General features: G+C 37.8%; 1 protein-coding gene across 2 annotated transcripts; it reads right to left on the bottom strand.

The window, feature by feature from the left end:
* Nucleotides 1–262: 262 nt before the first annotated feature.
* Nucleotides 263–15,605, bottom strand: ca8 (carbonic anhydrase VIII). 2 transcript variants are annotated; one of them, XM_055202314.2, is made up of 9 exons: nt 15,015–15,603; nt 13,848–14,039; nt 10,751–10,875; nt 9,403–9,498; nt 9,115–9,177; nt 8,986–9,034; nt 6,755–6,867; nt 4,993–5,163; nt 263–1,301 (listed from the first exon to the last, which is right to left on the bottom strand). In XM_055202314.2, exons 1-8 carry the CDS (start codon nt 15,079–15,081, stop codon nt 5,029–5,031), a joined length of 840 nt encoding a protein of 279 aa, XP_055058289.1. In that variant the 5' UTR covers nt 15,082–15,603; the 3' UTR covers nt 263–1,301; nt 4,993–5,028. The 2 variants fall into 2 exon arrangements, with proteins under 2 accessions (XP_055058289.1, XP_055058290.1); XM_055202315.2 differs by lacking the exon at nt 9,403–9,498 and having other exon boundaries at nt 15,015–15,605.
* Between the last annotated feature and the right edge of the window lie 2,024 nt (nt 15,606–17,629).

Here is a 17,629-nt window from a genome sequence, read left to right as displayed (position 1 = left end):
TTTATTTTAAAAAATTTGCTGTAATTTTGCAGCTGGTTGCCAGTAACTTACTGTAGAAGATAAAGACTGAAAATGTTTCATGTTCATTTAACTTTGAACAAACTGTTGCCAGTAAATAACATAAATGTAAAATCTACAGTAAGTTACTGGCAGCTAGTTGCCAGTAATACCAATTAATACTGTAATTTCTACAGACATTTTTTTTACAGTGTAATTACATAAAAACTAAGATATAATTACTTAATAATGAATCACACACACACTCTTTTTAACATTTATATTTTGTGATCTCTATCTTAAATGCCAGTACATTATGTCTTATCAGAACAATCATTACAACAACAAGGGGGTTTTCAAGATATGCAAAAATAATACCTTGCACTCTGGTTTTTGTGAGAACAGCAGATTGTGGTCAGTTTCAAAACAAATGTAAAGAATACAGACATGTCTGTCAATGAATCATGTTTTGACTTATTTGGGAGACTCTGTAATAAATATGACCTTACTAGAAGTTCTGCAAGCGATAAAATGATATAACAAAAGGTAAATTAAATATTAAACTACAGCTCTAAATACACTCTGCTGAGCCAAAACCACCAGTGAACTTGTTGTGAGCAGCTGGAGATGTCTCCATACAGACTAAACTGTCAACAAAACTCTTAAGCAAACATTGTGAACAATAGCTAACATACCTACAGTCCTTCAAACTCTGCACATTCACTGTTAAAATTGAAAAATCAAATATTATGGAGCTATAGTCAGTTTATTCAAGGTATTCACATTTTATTATTATAGAAATTTACCTTCATTGAAATGTATGGTTAACTGTCAGCTGTGATAATACTCAAAAAATATAGTGTCCAAAATGTATCAAGTGTCTAATAAAAGCAGTCTTCAAATGATGTTACATTATGTGTCAGTCATGTACGTTGTTCTGTGCAGCATGTTCGTATAAAGGCAGATTAAATTAAAGGACTACACAAATGCTACAATTAATTGCTGTTAAACTTGCGGTAATCTTACAATATTCATCAAGCTTAAGTATGCTTCTCCTCTCTTCTTTATACAAGCTTATCACCAGCTATCATGCTCATTCATTCCTTCTTCACAATGAATCAATAAAACTGTGATTCAAATGAAAAGAAACAGCAGTTTAGCTTCTGCAACACTAACCATCAGTGCTGTATTCAGGACATTGAACTACAAAATGATGCCCAAGCAACTCTACAGGAAGTGCTGCACTCTCATTTATACCACAATGGTGTAGGTCTTCATTTCAGCTTCTTCATCATTTCTTGTCTCTGCATGATAAAAAAAATAATTTGTATGGATGAATATATACAGTTACCACACAACATCTTAAATCATATCACCAAATTAAATCATTTTTAGATTTTTTATAAACCACATATAAACACTGTAGCCCAATAACTCATGGGGAATGCTAAGATTCATGTTTAACTATTGTTTTTAATAAAACATTTAGACTGTTTGATCCAGTGAACAATGGGGGCAAAATAAAGGCAGAGAATAAGAATTTCAAGAGTGGTCTTCAAAACACACCATGCACTGCTGATTTGTGAGACAGTCATGTGACCATTAGATATCAATTACACCTGAACAATAACTCACTGTGCCTCTGTCAGCCTTTTTGTAAATGTCCTCCACATTGCATAGCACATAGTGAGTATATCCTGCTATATCTGTGTGTGTGAAATAATATGATCGTATAAATATGCATGTGATCCAAAATTATTAAGTTAAGATCTTGGTGGTTGTCATTTGTATTACTTATAAAGAGGAGGCCATTAAAATGCATATACATGTAAGGGACTAAGTGAACCGACTTATTAGTGAAGTGACCTTACACTGACATCAATTTAGTCTGGTTAGTAGCGACTAACGTTGGATTTACGGGTAGTTAAAAGATGACTGCAACTCACTTGACCTAGTTGAGTGGATTTTTTATCAAATGTGATGACATGATCTTACGTTGTTGCTTATTGTGGTCTTGAGTCATGTGGTTGTTTATCCGTTGTTATATCATTTCTGTGTTGGCCCATTTCCATGCTGTCTGTTTGTATGACACCTAATAACTGTCAAGCTAGATGACTAAATGTCTTAGAACAATTATATATCTTCTTAGGGCCAGATTTACTAAACTATGCAAATTGGCGCAAGAGAGCAAATTCCAAAAAGGCACCGATGGCATGGTAATATCTGTGGGTTATTTACTAAAAAGGCGCAATTTTAATAACACAGACGCAACAGCTGATTTCCATAATGACCAATGCAATGTATTAAGAGCAGCGCAAGTTAGTTCAGGGTCGCAAATAAGCAGAGCTGATGCTCTGAGTCCTGCAGGTGCGGGTGATCTACTAACGCCTAATGCACTTGAGTTCAGCACCACGGGCATTCCAGCTGAAAATTCGACGTGTAAAATTCCAGCTAATAAAGGACACTGAAAAGAACCAAAAAATAAAGGTTTACAAGAAGTTTTGAGACCGTCTACTCACTATTTCATTTCACCAACAAACAAAAAATGACATGGCTTGGCAAACAATATTTTTAGAATAATATGTTCCTCTGGCATTCCAAATAAATTGTTATGTGTTAAAAAAATCATCTGCCTTGTACCACGAGCTCTCTGATCTATGCAATGCCTCTCCTATCAGCAACAAATGCAGTCATTTCAAGCGCAAAAAAATGATTTAAGACATGCTTTTCTTCGACATTAAATAGTGGTGCAAATACTATTAATATCACACGCGCAAACATTAGTAATTCGTGTTGCATGAATCATTTAAATAATCTCCTCCCATAAATTTTGCCTCTGAAAGGGAAACTCCCGAACCCGAACAGTCACAAAAATAACTAGACCACACGTCTTTGGTAAATCACAACAGTCATGTTTACGGCAAAATGGTTTGCTCTGGCAAACCACAGTTGTAGGTAAACTGTTTGTTATTTTTGACAAGCAGTCATTTCTTAATATGGCCTAAATTGACCATATTTCCACATTTAAAAATTCTTGAGTCAGCAGGGACCTGAGATCTGTCATTTTTTAAACTTGGATATGCCATTATAGTTTTTACTATATGACCATATGTTAAGACACATAATGGCGCTTTGGGTTGTTTTACAATACTGTTTTACAATTTTGGTTTGTTTACAATCCTACAAACATGCAGATTTTTCAATAATACCATGTATTTTGTGTAATACTGTTTTTTATGTATTTTGTTAATTAAATAGCTTCAAATAAATAAGATGATTCTTATGAAGAAATTTTATTTTTTAGTCAGTCAAAAAACCCATTCACACAGCACTTTGGTCCCAAAATATTCTTCTGTGTGAACACAAACGCGTCCCGTAAATGTTCTGGGATCGCTCCTATAAAGAGGACCTAGTAACATTGCCGTAACATTCACGGAAAGCATTCTGTGTGAACAAGAGGCAGAAACAATGCCGTAAGGGGCGTGTGTGTCATCGCAATTAGAAGTTATGGTTCAGATCTTTGACACAGGGACTTAAATGCAGATTAACATTCACAACTAAAGAAATGTCGGCAAACTGGACTGAAGCAGAGATCAGAGAGCTCATCACTATCTGCCCTAAAGCTGAGATCATCCACCAGCATGAAAGAACAGTGCATCACGTACTCCTTGTGATCTTGTCATACACAAAAATGCACGCGCATGATTTCTCATGAGAGAAATTACGGATAATTAGTAAATTTGACGCTGTGAAAAAACTTACCGAGTGCAGGACTTTAAATACATCACGTATTTACGGGACCTTTACGTATGTGTGAAAATGCACGCACATATTGGAGAAAATCAATGGAAGTGTGAATGAACCAAAAACCAAACGATCCTGGACAAAACCCGGACGCATGTTCATTTCCATAATCTCTGTTTGAATGGGATATAATTAAGAAACTGAGGCCTGGTTTCACAGTCACGACTTAGCTAAACCCAGGACAAGGCCTAAATGAAGATCTTTTATAAACATATCTTAGAAAATGCACTACTGGTGTGTATCTTAAAGGCGGGGTGCATGATTTTTGAAAACCACTTTGGAAAGGGAGTCGGGCAGAGTACCAAAACACCAATCAGCAGTAAGGGGCGTGTCTACTAACCGACATTACGGCCTGGGTTGCGTATGTGTGGGGGGTCTATCAAAAAAGGTCCAGATTATATTGGGGTAGGGGCGTGTTTGTTTAGGTGATTTCAAATATCAACATTGGCTTTCAGAGATCATGCACCCCGCCTTTAAGGCAAATCACGTTATTTTCAGTTGATACAATGTCTTAGTCGAGGACTAGTTTTACGTCTTGTCTGTGAAACCAGGGGTTAGAGTTTTAAATTCTGCTCATCTTTGCAGAAACCTAAAAAAGTATTTGAGATGCTTAACTTGAAACTGAAAGTAGTTATTTATAAATATAGAAACTAGTTATTTATAAATAACTTCTCCGCCCCTTTACTCTGCATTATGCACTGCATCATCGTGGCCTAAATTGAGCCTCTTTGCCATCTCATTTCAAAATGAGTTATATGCAGGCAGACCCAGGTGTCCCCTTGAGATTCCTGAAATAGCTAGATCTACACACAATGCTGCAGCTAGTCCTAGATCAGAAGGAATTGGGTTACTCTATTACTCTAACCCTCGAAGCGCTGCACTGTATACTAATTATTGTACTGCTAAGAGAACGTGGCCTATTTTACACTCTAAGCAAGACCCTTTGTATAGTTTTTGGTCAGAGTTATGGTCATGTAAAGATATTAGATAAACTAGAAAATTTGCACTCCCAGAAAATCCAGGTGGGCTCTTGTACCTCTGAGAATGAGTCATTTAATCAGCTAATGTAGGGAATTTAACTCCTCCTTTACACAGAGCAGCAAAGCAATACATTAGCCACGGCATTATCCTGAAATGAGGGAATTCCGCTTGAATAAACAGAGAGAAGAATATGATCTTCTGAAAAATTACCCATGGCAGATTAAAATGGATCCTGCTGCGGAGCTTCTACTGGAAGGCTGCCCTGACCACCCTGTCGCTCAGAGGCTGAGTTGGTCTGAAGTTGTCTCCCAGCATCCCATCATTTCCTTCAGGAAGCTCTGCTCCTTTAATGTGAGACCGGAGTCGACGGAACTCTTCAATCTGGGGCAGAACAAGTCTTTGGGTTAGTTAAACATGGCTAGTAAGCTCTTAAGCTCAGTGCTATTTTCACTGTTTATTTTTCACATAACATCAACAGGGTCAAATGAGTCCCTTGAAAAGTACAACAAGGTGATATCATTCTATAGACATCTAAAACTTTATTAGAATCCTCAAACAAATGCAAGACCTTGCCCTGCATTCATGTCTGACCTTTGTATTATACTCAATATATGGCTTTAGCCTTTACTTAATTTTGCAAGTCATTCAAAAATGCTTTGAGTTGCAGACCAAATATTGTTTCTCATCTACTGACAGTGTTTGTAATTGACTTGCACACTGACATGCCTTTCCACTGTCATGCCAGTGTGAGCAAAGCTAATGGTGTCAATATAGACCAGTTCAAATGATGTAAACAACACTGGTCCAGAAACACTTCCTGTTACAGTTTGTGACAGTTATTTTTTTATTTCACATATATTATTATCTTTAAGATGTTTGTTTAACTTCAGTTAATTCAGGTTTATATGTTCTGTTGGGTTATTTTATCCCAACGTTTATGTAGTGTTAAAAAACGGAAACATGAAGAGCTTCTGGACCAGTGTTGTTTACATCTTTTGAAATGGTCTATAGCCGGTGCCAATAACTGTCAAAAGGGCATCAGCTAGTGATACCACAACAAAGTAAAGATAGCACAAAGAGGAAACACAAAATGAGGCAACCCTTTATTTAACCTAGCAACATTTAGCACCTTAGTAGATGGTAATGTGTTAGTTAGAGGCTGAGCAAACATCAACCAACACTAGCAAACTAATTCACACTGATGTAACAAATGGCAGTCAAATTAGAATGTTAGTGTTGGTTGGAGTTTGTTGGTATTTGTTGGACTAGTGGGAATTAGCCTTTACATATAGCCAAAATATTGTCCCCAATTCCCCAGCTTGCCTGCTTTGGCCCAAGATGTTCCAAAATTGCCCCCAAATGACTCAAAAAAGTGATATTCCAGGTTCTGACCATTAAAATAAATTGGCCTATATCCAGTGTTGGGAAAAGTTACTTTTAAAAGTAATGCATTACATTACAATATAAGTTACTCCCCAAAAAAGTAACTAATTGCGTTACTTAGTTACTTTTCATGGAAAGTAATGCTTACGTTACTTTTAAGTTACTTTGCTAAGGCTTGATCTCTTTTAGGCCTTGCAGGTGTTTTTTATGATTGCAAAAATGTCAAGCTCTGGCCTGCCATCTCCGTTTCTGACTCAAACTGTTCCCGCTCAGGCACACAGAGTGCGTAATTCTACGTTAATATGTTCAAAAAAAGTAACTTGCATTACTTTTTTTAAAAAGTAACTCAAATATTAATGTGTACATTTATAAAGTAATGCGTTACTTTACTTGTTACTTCAGAAAATAAATATTATTACGTTATGTGCATTACTTACTGCCTATATCTGCTTTTTAAGAACATTTTAAAAAGGTTTTTCTCTTTTTTCACCTTTTGTGGGTAAACTATTCCTTCAATCTTAAGGCTTTATAGCTGGCCAGGAAATGAAAGAAGTTACAGTCACATATTAAACATTTGAAATAGGTTTACCTGCATCTGAGAGATAGTTAGTGGGTAACGGTAGAGAATCCAGGTGACATTCTCACTGCACGGTGGTGTGGTCAAAGAGCCCTCATACACCCAGTAATCTCTTAAAAGAGGGTCTGAGGAAGTTAACAAACCAATAAAGACAATCAGAGAAGCTTCTTTGATCTAGGATATAACACGATAAAGCCATTGCATTGAAGAAGATTTTATATAGTATGCAAAAAAAGAATATTAAAGGGCACATACAGTATTATTACAAAGTCTCAGGTGTGGCTTGAAATACCACCCAGATCATTTGTAGCATGTCCAAAATGCTATAACAAATGAAAAGCGCTGTTTTCATGTGTGTACTTTTAAATGCAAATAAGCTAATTCTTTTACCTCCCTTGCCAACAGACAGTAAGTGCTTTTATGTGAACACAGTCTGAGACAATAGTAGATTAAGCCGCATTAGCACTACAACGTGCTAACAAAAACATTTAGAAAAGCTTTTGGGTAAACTTAACCAGTCTTTCGGTCAGTGTCTGTGGGTGGGGCTTTGTTTGTGTAAAATCGCTGCTTTAATTTAATAGGGATTAAAAAAGATAGAGAGGGTAAATTAATATGTGCCCTTTGAAGTGTAAGTTCACCTCGGAAAGAAATTTTTGTCATTAATTACTCACCCTCATGTTGTTTTACGCCCTTTAGGTCAGGGATGGGCAACTTCGGTCCTGGAGGGCCGGTGTCCTGCAGAATTTAGCTCGAACCATAATTAAACACACCTGAAGCAGCCAATTAAGGTCTCACTAGGCATACTAGAAACTTTTAGGCAGGTGTGCTGAGGTAAGTTGGAGCTAAACTCTGCAGGACACCGGCCCTCCAGGACCGAAGTTGCCTATCCCTGCTTTAGGGGTTGTGCCCACCAAAACTTTTAAACACAGCTGAAAACGCCTGGACAACGCAGAATGCCAGCTTTCTTCTGAGCGGTTTGGTAGCTGTGATACTTCAGCTGTGAGTCGGTTGGTTGCTGTGGAAATGTCCCACCCCCCCTCCACTGTGTTTGGACGGCCGTGTGAGAACTGGCATTGACGAGCGGAGCTTTTTACCCAAAGTTGAATATTTTTCAACTCTGCGCTCAGCACTGAGCGCAAAAAAAACCCGCTGAGCGGCAGTTTTCAGCGCGGAAGAAAACCGCTAGCTGCTGGCTTATTTAAAAAAAGCAGAGCTTCCATTGGAAACAATTGAAAACATGCGCCGGCCGTGGACATAAAAGCTTTGGTGTGCACGCCCCCTAACCCTTTCCCCGCCATTGATGAGGTAACTCGTCAATTAAGAGAAAACGCTTTCCTGCCAATGACGATTTTTTTTCCGGCAATCTGTATTTTCTTACCAAACTTATATAAAACCCAGAAGTATGCCCTTAGGACAAATAGTTCAAACTCTGTGTATGCTTTGAGAATGGCTCAGAATCTGAAGTCCTTTACAAAAATGGAATTATCTCAGCTTTTTGCTCAAAATTTGGTGTTTTTGAAGAAACCTACCCATATTTGAAAGATGTTAAAAAGAGAACAACTGAAGGTAGAATGAAACAATTGTATTTGTTTGAAAGCAGAGGGTCTGTGATATATTGTAGGTTTATATATTTAAAGAAGAACATTTTCTAGAAGGCATTCAACTTTTGTGAAAATCATAAAAAATGCTGGTGCTGGCTGGCAACTTTTTTTAAATCGTTGGTGGGGAAAGAGTTAAGACCTTTTCAGAACAAATGAAGATTTTTTTAATTAAATCCGAGAGCTTTCTGAGCCCCCATAGAGAGCAACACAACTCACAACTTTCAATGCCCAGAAAGGCAATAAAGGCATTGCGAAAATAGTCCCTGTGACTACAGTGGTCTGCATTTCATGAAGTGACAAGAATATTTTGGGGCTCAAAAAGTCTCCAACATGTATTAATGAAAGGTGTTAAACACATGTTTATATACAGTATATATACACACACATAGATGCCCACGTCTATATATATAGAGAGAAAGATACTGAAATAGAGACTGATTTTATGACCACAAAAAGTATGCTTGCCACTTCATGAAATAAAGATTGAACCACTGTATGGACTATACCCAATGTCTACTGCCTATGGGGGTTTAGAAAGCGTTTGGATTTCATTTTCAAATGACAAAATGATGATTCTTGGGTAAAAATAATAAAAAAATAATAAATTAGAGTATTATGTACTACTATTAAGTTTTAACTTACCAGGTAGTAACGTGTTAGGGTTAAAACATGGAATAATTTTTGTCTTTCCCTGTATAAAGAAAAAAGATAACGGTCAGATAACTCGGCCAGCTTATGGGTGTGTGAAACATTCTAATCTCATGTGCTCACTTTATACTGCAGGTCCTGCAGGACGTCTGTAATGGCTTTCAATCCAAGATGCTCCTTCCCAACCTGGACAAATTACATCAGACCGAAAATGTCAAATTAGCATGACATACTGTGAGAAAACCACATAGAGCAAAAATTCCCCTTACATATACATAATCAGTATTTAAAACACAAACAAAAACGTGAAGGCACCAAAACATTGTTTACAGTGTAAACAATGTGCTAAAATCATATTTATTCATGCAACATTACTGGATATTTCATATTTGGTCAAGTTAAATATGATACCTGGACAAACAGAGCGATGATGAGAATGCCATTTTTCTTGCCCATGGCCTCCTCCACGCTGTTAAATAATGTTGAGTTCCAGTGGATTAGATGAAGCTGTGAGAGACATTTAAAGCAACACTATGTAGTTTTTTTTACCTTTAAATAATGTCTCTAAAATTATTTCAGTGCTAGAACAACTCTTAACTGGACAAATTGTACTGTTGCTGCAACCTGAGCAGCCTCCTAGCTGCTACAAGCACACTCTGAAAGTGGCGGTGGAGGGTAGGAAACACAGCCCCGCCCCTCCCCCTGCCTGCAGAAGAGTGTCTAATACAAGGCACATGGGGGAGCTGTAAGTCATTTTTACATGGAAACTACATAGTGTTGATTTAATAACTGAAGGGATCTGCATTAGTTTTCACCATACAACCAAAATTCTTGCAGTCAACAATGTTTGCTATGCAAAATTAGTGCAAAATTATAATTGTGATGATATTTTATTTATGATTCCCACCACTCTTCAGTTTTAAAAAAATGGTTTGACTGTGCCAACTTCAGGAACTATTGTGTCATGGTAACTGGTTGGCAAACATGGCTACAGGCCCTTATCTTTCTCCTTGTGTACAGAAGACAACGAAAAGTCGGAGTGGGATAGCAGGTGCCAGGGATAGGTGATCTGAATAAAACAATTCATGATGCATGTGGTACTGTTGCCATTAAAATAGAATGAGTTCCCCTTTTGTTCTTTTGCAACTAAGAAAAGGTTTTCTCCTCATATTGAATAGGCACAGCAACTCACATGATGTGCAACTAAGTTTGTAAGTTGTATATAAAATCTATAATCAATTCATGTGCTTTGCTAGAACGGTTGCACATCATACAGTAGTAATATAAGTCAGTGGTTCTCAAACTGGGGTCCGGGGCCCCCAGGGGGTCCATGAGATGGTGCCAGGGGGGCCCCAGTTTTATGACATTTTATAAAATGCATTCATTTATTATGAATTCTGTGAAATTAAACCTAAAAAAATAAGGCAGCACTACTTTGTATAATTTAATGTTTTGTTTCATTAAAATGTGAAGTTTTACAACTGTTTTTTGTCATAAATTTTCTTTGGGGGGGCCGCAAAGGAATGCACCCTACACAAAGGGGGCCGCACGCTAAAAAAGTTTGAGAACCACTGGTATAAGTAATATAATTGCAAAAGCAGGCTTACTGCAACAAAATGCTATTTCTGCTGGGTAGCAAAGTTGAAGCTATATTGAGCTACTGCATTGAATATTTGTATCAGCAGCTGGAAACTTTATTACTTGAATAACCCAGCAAGATCAAACATACAAAATACACCGAACTGGTAGACATGCTTACTTCCATAGGAAATGCCTTAAAGTTAACAGTGTGTTCAGATCCCCTCTGGTTCTCTTTTCCCCAGTGAAAGCGCACCTCGTTCAGTTCATACTCATGGTTGTTGGGGAGAGGGCCACCGGTTACAACTGAAAAAACATTATAAGACTCAGGAAGCATTTTTACCTCCCCATAACCTCATAATGCAGTAGGTGTAAGTGGCAAGAAAAGTATGTGAATCTTTTGGAATTTCATAGTTTTAAAAAAATTCTTATCTTTCATGTCTTTATTTAACAACCAAAAAATTATAGTGCTTGTGGAAAAAGTATGTGAACCCTTGAGTTAATGACCTCAAAAAAGCTAATTAGAGTCAGGTTTTAGCACACCTGGAGTCTCGTTAAGATAATAAGTTTGGAGGTGTGGACTACAGCTATTTTGACTGATATAGGCTGCGTCCAAAAACTCTAAATTGCTGCCTTCTGAGGCAGCTTTCCAAGGCAGGAAGGCATCAAGGCATGTCCGAATTCAATGTTAGGCTTACTTCCTGTCTCCTCATGCGTAGGCGTACAATAAGAATGTGATTGGTCGAGCCTGGTCGAGTTGAGTTCGAAAAAAATAAAATGGCAGCCAAGGAAGCGACCGGAGCACAAATGTAAATAAAGGTAGATTTCCACTTTTTACACCTATTAATTGCATTTCTAGCGAGAAATTAGTATTGTAGCTTTCAAATATGTGATTAGTTATCACAGAGGCGCTCTCTGTTTATGTTTCAAACACGCTGCCTTAGGTGTTTGTCAGAAAGTCTTTCTCTGAGCTGCCTCCATGCCTCCGATGTCATTTCCTCTTGAGGCAGTGAGGCAACGAGTCACTGCCTTGAGTTTTCGGACGCAGCCATAGACGGTTTCAGTAACAACATAAACAAGCGGCTGTCGTGGTCCACACGTAACTTCCGGTAAACTCCGCTAAGAATAAATAACAACAAAGTTCTTTAAACGTAGTTTATTTATATTAAAAAAACATGGATTACCTAGGAAACCAAAACCTTTGTTATTATTTGTTCAAGAGATCAGTTTAGCAACTAGTCAGACCATTAAAAAAAACGAAACCGGAAGTAAAGTTCCGATCCAGACGTGTATTGTGTCAGCGCGCGTGCGTCCGTCTATAAACCCCTCAAACTTTTGAAGTTTGCTCTGCACAAGAACAACACACTTATGTGAGCCATGCCTGCCAAAAAGAGCTTTTAGAGGAGCTAATCAAGAATGGTTGATTTACATGAAACTGTAAAAGGTTACTAGAAAAGATTAGAAATTCACCAGTCTACAGTAAGGCAAACAATCTACAAATGGAGACGGTTTGGGACTGTTGCTACTCTACTAAGAAGTGGGCGCCCAGTCAAAATGACCCCAAGAGCACCATGAAGATTCATCAATGAGGTACAGTAAAGAAACAACCTCAAATGACAGCCAAAATTTTTGAAGGCATTATTGGAACTAGCTAACATCTCTGTTCATTAATCTACAATACGTAAAACACTGAACAAGCAGGGTATCCGTGGCAGGACACCACGAAGGAAGCCACTGCTTACTAAAAAGAGCATTGCTGCACGCCTAAAGTTTGCAAAAAAGCACATTGACACTCCACAGCCATATTGGCAAAATGTTTTGTGGACTGATGAAACTAAGATTGAACTATTTGGAAAAAACACAAATCGCTACATCTGGCGTAGAAAAGGCACGGCATATCATTATGAAAACATCCTTTCAACTGTAAAGAATGATGGAGGAAACATTATGATTTGGGCCTGCTTTGCTGCATCAGGGCCTGGCCAGCTTGCAATCATTGAAGGGAAAATGAATTCCCAAGTACATCAGACAATTCTTCAGAATAATGTGAGAATGTCTGTACGTCAGCTGAAACTGACTTGGTCAGCCATATTCTTTGGATGTCTCATGTGTATGGGCCTCTTCAAGTCAATGAATAGCATCTCTATTGGGTTGAGGTCTGGGCTCTGACTTGGCCACTCCAAAAGGCGGATTCTGTTTTTCTGAAGCCATTCTGTTGTGGACTTGCTCCGGTGTTTCAGCCTGATCTCACAAAAAATCATATTTTACGAGTTAATTCATACAACCACGTTCGTAAGTTTTGGTACGATTTGCCTTGATTCCTGTGACGCTGGGGTTAGGGGATTGGTTTGTTGTTGTTGTTTTCATGAGAATTTTATGATTTTGCATGATTAACTTTGTATAAATTTATATTAATTAGCAAACTCTTTAACACCGGAGCAAGTCCACAACAGAATGGCTTCAGACAAAAAATCTGCCTTTTGGAGTGGCCAAGTCAGAGCCCAGACCTCAACCCAATAGAGATGCTATAGACCCCTTCAAGGTTTGTAAACATTGAATGACTATCGGGTGCGCGCGCAGCATGGAGTCAAACTGTTCATACCATTTAGGCTTTCTAGTTTAATCTAACAGGGCTGAAAAATGATGACTTACCTGAAATGAAATGAGCACTACAAACACAAGCCTCTTTGATATTTGCATTGTCCCAGTATGCACGTTTAATTGCTTGCAGCCAGATGTTGTATTTTTTTGTAAAACTTAACGGAAGACCTGGTGAGATTTTCACAGCCCATGACGTAAGTAGGCATTTTTGACGATACCGAATAATACGCAACTCAATCTGCTGTAATGACTTTTCTGACCCCGACATGCGCAGTGGGAACCGCCTGTGACGTGAACTGCGAAGGGGTCTATTCATTGACTTGAAGAGGGCCATACACATGAGACGTCCAAAGAATATGGCAGAGCTAAACCAGTTGTGCTAGCAACAATGTGCAGTTCTGATCCACAGCTACAGGTAGCACCAGGTTAAGGTTATTGTTGCCAAGGGGGTCATTCACTTACTTTTCCCACTGCCATTTTGAATGTTAAATGGGTGTGTTCAATAAAGACATGAACGATCAGTATTTTTTGTGTTATTATTTTTAGACACATTATGTTCGTCAATACCCGTGAGATCAGTTCACATTTCATGACAAATTTATTCAGAAAGCCATGAAATTCCAAAAGGTTCACATATTGTTTCTTGCCACTGTATTTTATGGTGCCTTTTTGTATACCTGATTTTGACTTAAGCATGATCCTTGCAGTGTGACCATCATTGATGACCTCGCAGTCCCTGCAAACCACATAGTTGGGGTTAAGCCCCACCTCCAGGAGCCGGGGATCATAGCATGCCTCCCTGGAGTTAAGGTTTATAGGGGACTGGTACTCTCCATTTGCTTCAGGAAACAGCAGACCCCATTCAACACCTGGAATCCATTACAAGAAAACACATGGTGATTCAATCAACTGCTTAATGGTGATAACATTTATTTTATCAATAGCTTATCTTGTTTTTAAGTGTTGCTAACTTTGTCCTTGTTCATGACCCACTGCAACTCTTTAATGGGAATCCTTGGTGAATTGTTACCTTGAAACAAATTCTTGCAACATTTGTGTCAATCACACTGTTGTTCGCAGTAAATGCAGCATGGTACATACTGTTGCGGATGATACAGGCGGTGGTCTAGTTTTCCTAAAGTAAAACTAAATAAGGTCTGTCAGACCTCCAGTGTTTCAAATTCATTAGTGAGGTGTCCAGCAGGAATAACAGTCACAGGGGGATACAGTATGTGCTCATTTTTTCGACTGCTGCTTTTTTATTTTTGTGTTAAAAAGCTTTACTCGTTCCTTTTGTCTTTTAATCTTGGCAATCCATCTGCTTTATCGCATATTAAAATAATAAAGAATACTTTCCTTTACAAAGTAACACAGTAAAAAAATAACTCAAAGCCTAGGGAATTTTTTTACTGCAATTATTACATAATATGCACAATTATTGAATGATATATTTCATATCAATAAGCACATGAAAATGCCTTATATACTTATATAGCAGTGCTACTATATAGAGTAAAACAGAGACATTACTGATCACGACTGATCTGCAATTTGAATCCAAGTTGTTGATACAGTAAGTTTACCAATGTATTAGTAGAAACAACATTTTGCAATGAGTATCACTACTAGTTTGGCCCATAATTTATTGGTAAAACAACTGGATCACTAATATTTTTAAAGGCACCAAAGAAACTCATTGTAAGTTGTTTGTATCCATACATAAAAAGGAATATTTTAGTTGGCATGGATGTTTAAAGAGTAATCCTTAATCATGGGTGTGACAATAGAGTTTCATGTTTCACAAAGAGGAGAATTAGCCATTTATTATCTCACTGAAGTCTTACCTTCTTCATAGCCCCATTTCAGCTCATCTTTGAAGTTATTGGATTCCTCTATAAAATTATCCGCCATGGCAATACAATTTGTTTCCACCACGCTGGTCAGAATAGCAAACGTTCTGCCCCGAGAATATGCCAAAAACTATGAGTTCTTTATGGCCCTGTTTTCAGGGTGAAGTCTTCCTCTTCATTTGTACACCTTCCACTCATAAAACATGAAGGAGATGGTCTATAGCAATATTGTGAAAGTGACTGAATTCGGTAGCTTTAAAGACAATGTCAAAAAACAAGATTGCAGCAGATAGACCAAGTCCTCATTCCACTGAAAATGATGAGTGTGCCCGATCCGCTTTTCTATCTCCTGTTCTCTCCAGAAAAGTGGTGCCCCCCGCAAACTCCAGAGCGCACCAAAAGAAACTTCAAAAACTCTCTTTCCCTCAGCTGTGACGGCCCACACTGTGCCCCTTCAAACCACAAGCCATCTGATTGGCTGAGTGCAATGCCTCTTAAGTCTCAGATGTAGCACCATAGAAACAGCTCAGCAGTCTGGCCTGGTTTGCAGTCAGGCCACGGGACGCACAGTGCACACTGGCAGGAATGCAGGAGTGATGTTGCTTTTGGAGTTCCTCCCACAATGGAGGAAATGGGTGTGGTTAGAAAAATACTCACCAGGGGGAGGAGGAGAGACGTAGGGAGAGAAAGGAAGGTCTGACAGAAATATTGTTTGCTTTGCATGTTACTGAGGTTGTTTTCAAGGTGAGGATGAGATGGGCCCTAACAGTCCCCCGCTCTGACTGATGGACGTGTTTTTCCAGCGTGTTATTTTCTGCAGTGAGACCTTGATGTTGTGAGCGCAAATCTTATCATTTTTGTTTTTAACAAGTTAACAAGAAAGTTTATCTGCTAGATTTCCAAAAAAAGTACTGCTGCAGTATCTTATCTCATTACCCAGAGATTTCTCCCAAACTAAAAACTTTCAGTCTGACTTGTTGTTATCATGTACTTACCCTTGTGTCATTCTTATGCTGCTGGTTTTCCCCTGGAACACAAAAAAAGTTTTGTTAGCAACCTCACTCAGCTCATGTTGTCCCTACAGCAACAGTGTATAGTGAACATATTTGTCAAAAATGAGATAAAAGTCCATATGACGCTACTGACTTATTCTTGATAAAACACTCACTAATTCAAACATCCTGTCACAGTAATTTTTAAAACAGCTTTCTTGAAGGGGACATATCATGAAAATCTTCTTCCATCTTTAAGTGCTATAATTGGGTCCCTAGTGCTTCTATCAACCTAGAAAATGTGAACAAGAGCTACCCGGTAACTTAGTTTTGACATGTGAAAAAATAGGTCTTTGAAATTTGGCTCCCCTTGTGATGTCAGAAGGGGATAATTCCGCCCCTTAATCTGCACTATCCAACCCACCACTGTCATTTAGTACAGATAGATAGAGAGAGAGAGAGAGAGAGAGAGAGAGAGAGAGAGAGAGAGAATTTTTTTTTAATTTCGAACAAACCATAATAAAGGCGATCAATATTTGCATTTCATCAGCTCATTTGCATTCCAGACGACACACCCAAAAACGACAATTTTAACATGTTATAATAAATAATCTATGTGGTTTTTTGAGCTAAACCTTCACATTTATACTCTGGGGACACCAAAGATTTAATAAAGATGAAGATCAGTAAATAATGATGACACACATACAACATTTTCACATGACTTCTGAAGACATTAAAAAAACCTCTGTAAAGATTCGTCAAAGATGGTAAATAAATCAGTTAATAAAAAATAAATGATTGGTTAAAATGTCTCCTTGTGAAAAGATAAAAAGAATGTGTTCCTTTATTCTTAAAGCTCCTGAAGGAAAATGTAACAACTATTAGAGATGAAATACACCTCATTGTCTTCAATTCTATACTAAGAAATTACTTTGACCCTAATTTTCTAAAATTAAAGTAAGCACATTACATAAAAGTCCAACCACTACCTAATTAATAATAAGTAGGTCATTTTAATCCCTAAAGTTAGGAACTAAATCAGGGTTATCATGTGACCTAAGGGAGTCAAATCTATACTTGTAGCTCAGAAATGTTTGACTAAACATGGACCAAAACATAAAAATGTCATGGTGGTGTAACTGGTAAGGCATAGTTTTAATATTTAGTGTAATTATTTTTTTTGACCACACAGCATTTACATCAGATTCTCAGTCAAAGATAACAGCACTGCCCCCCAGTGGACATTACAAGACAATGCAAACAGCTCATATAAGCTGCCAAGGCTCGTTTTAGATGGGTGGTGTGTGGGAGTGGGAGCATTGTCCAATTTAACCCATGGAAGTGACTAAATACAAATCTTAGTTAGATAATTTTATTCCATAAAATATTTTGACCTGAGATCTAGGCTGTGTTGTCTTGGGTTATCCAATCACAAATGGTCAAATTTCTGTTAGTGATAATTCAAACATGATCCTTTAGAGAAAAAAAAAACGAATGGGCCATCCAAAATATAGTTGTACCACTAATGTAGTATAGCACATTTAAGATTACAAATTAAATACATGACAAAGGCACATAATATTTTTGTTCACACTTTTTTTACGGCATCACTGT

The sequence above is a fragment of the Misgurnus anguillicaudatus genome, chromosome 2, assembly GCF_027580225.2.
Source record: "Misgurnus anguillicaudatus chromosome 2, ASM2758022v2, whole genome shotgun sequence".
Classification (NCBI taxonomy): Eukaryota; Metazoa; Chordata; class Actinopteri; order Cypriniformes; family Cobitidae; genus Misgurnus; species Misgurnus anguillicaudatus.
Note: the sequence above shows the minus strand (reverse complement) of the source record. Positions and strands in the feature narration are given on the sequence as shown.

Coding starts and splice junctions, on each gene's coding strand:
- ca8 (XM_055202314.2), bottom strand. CDS start 15,081: ATGGCGGATAATTTTATAGAGGAATCCAATAACTTCAAAGATGAGCTG. Junction 9,499..10,750: donor TTAAGGCATTTCCTATGGAA/GTAAGCATGTCT, acceptor TGTCTCTCACAG/CTTCATCTAATCCACTGGAA. Junction 9,178..9,402: donor TCATCGCTCTGTTTGTCCAG/GTATCATATTTA, acceptor TAATTTGTCCAG/GTTGGGAAGGAGCATCTTGG.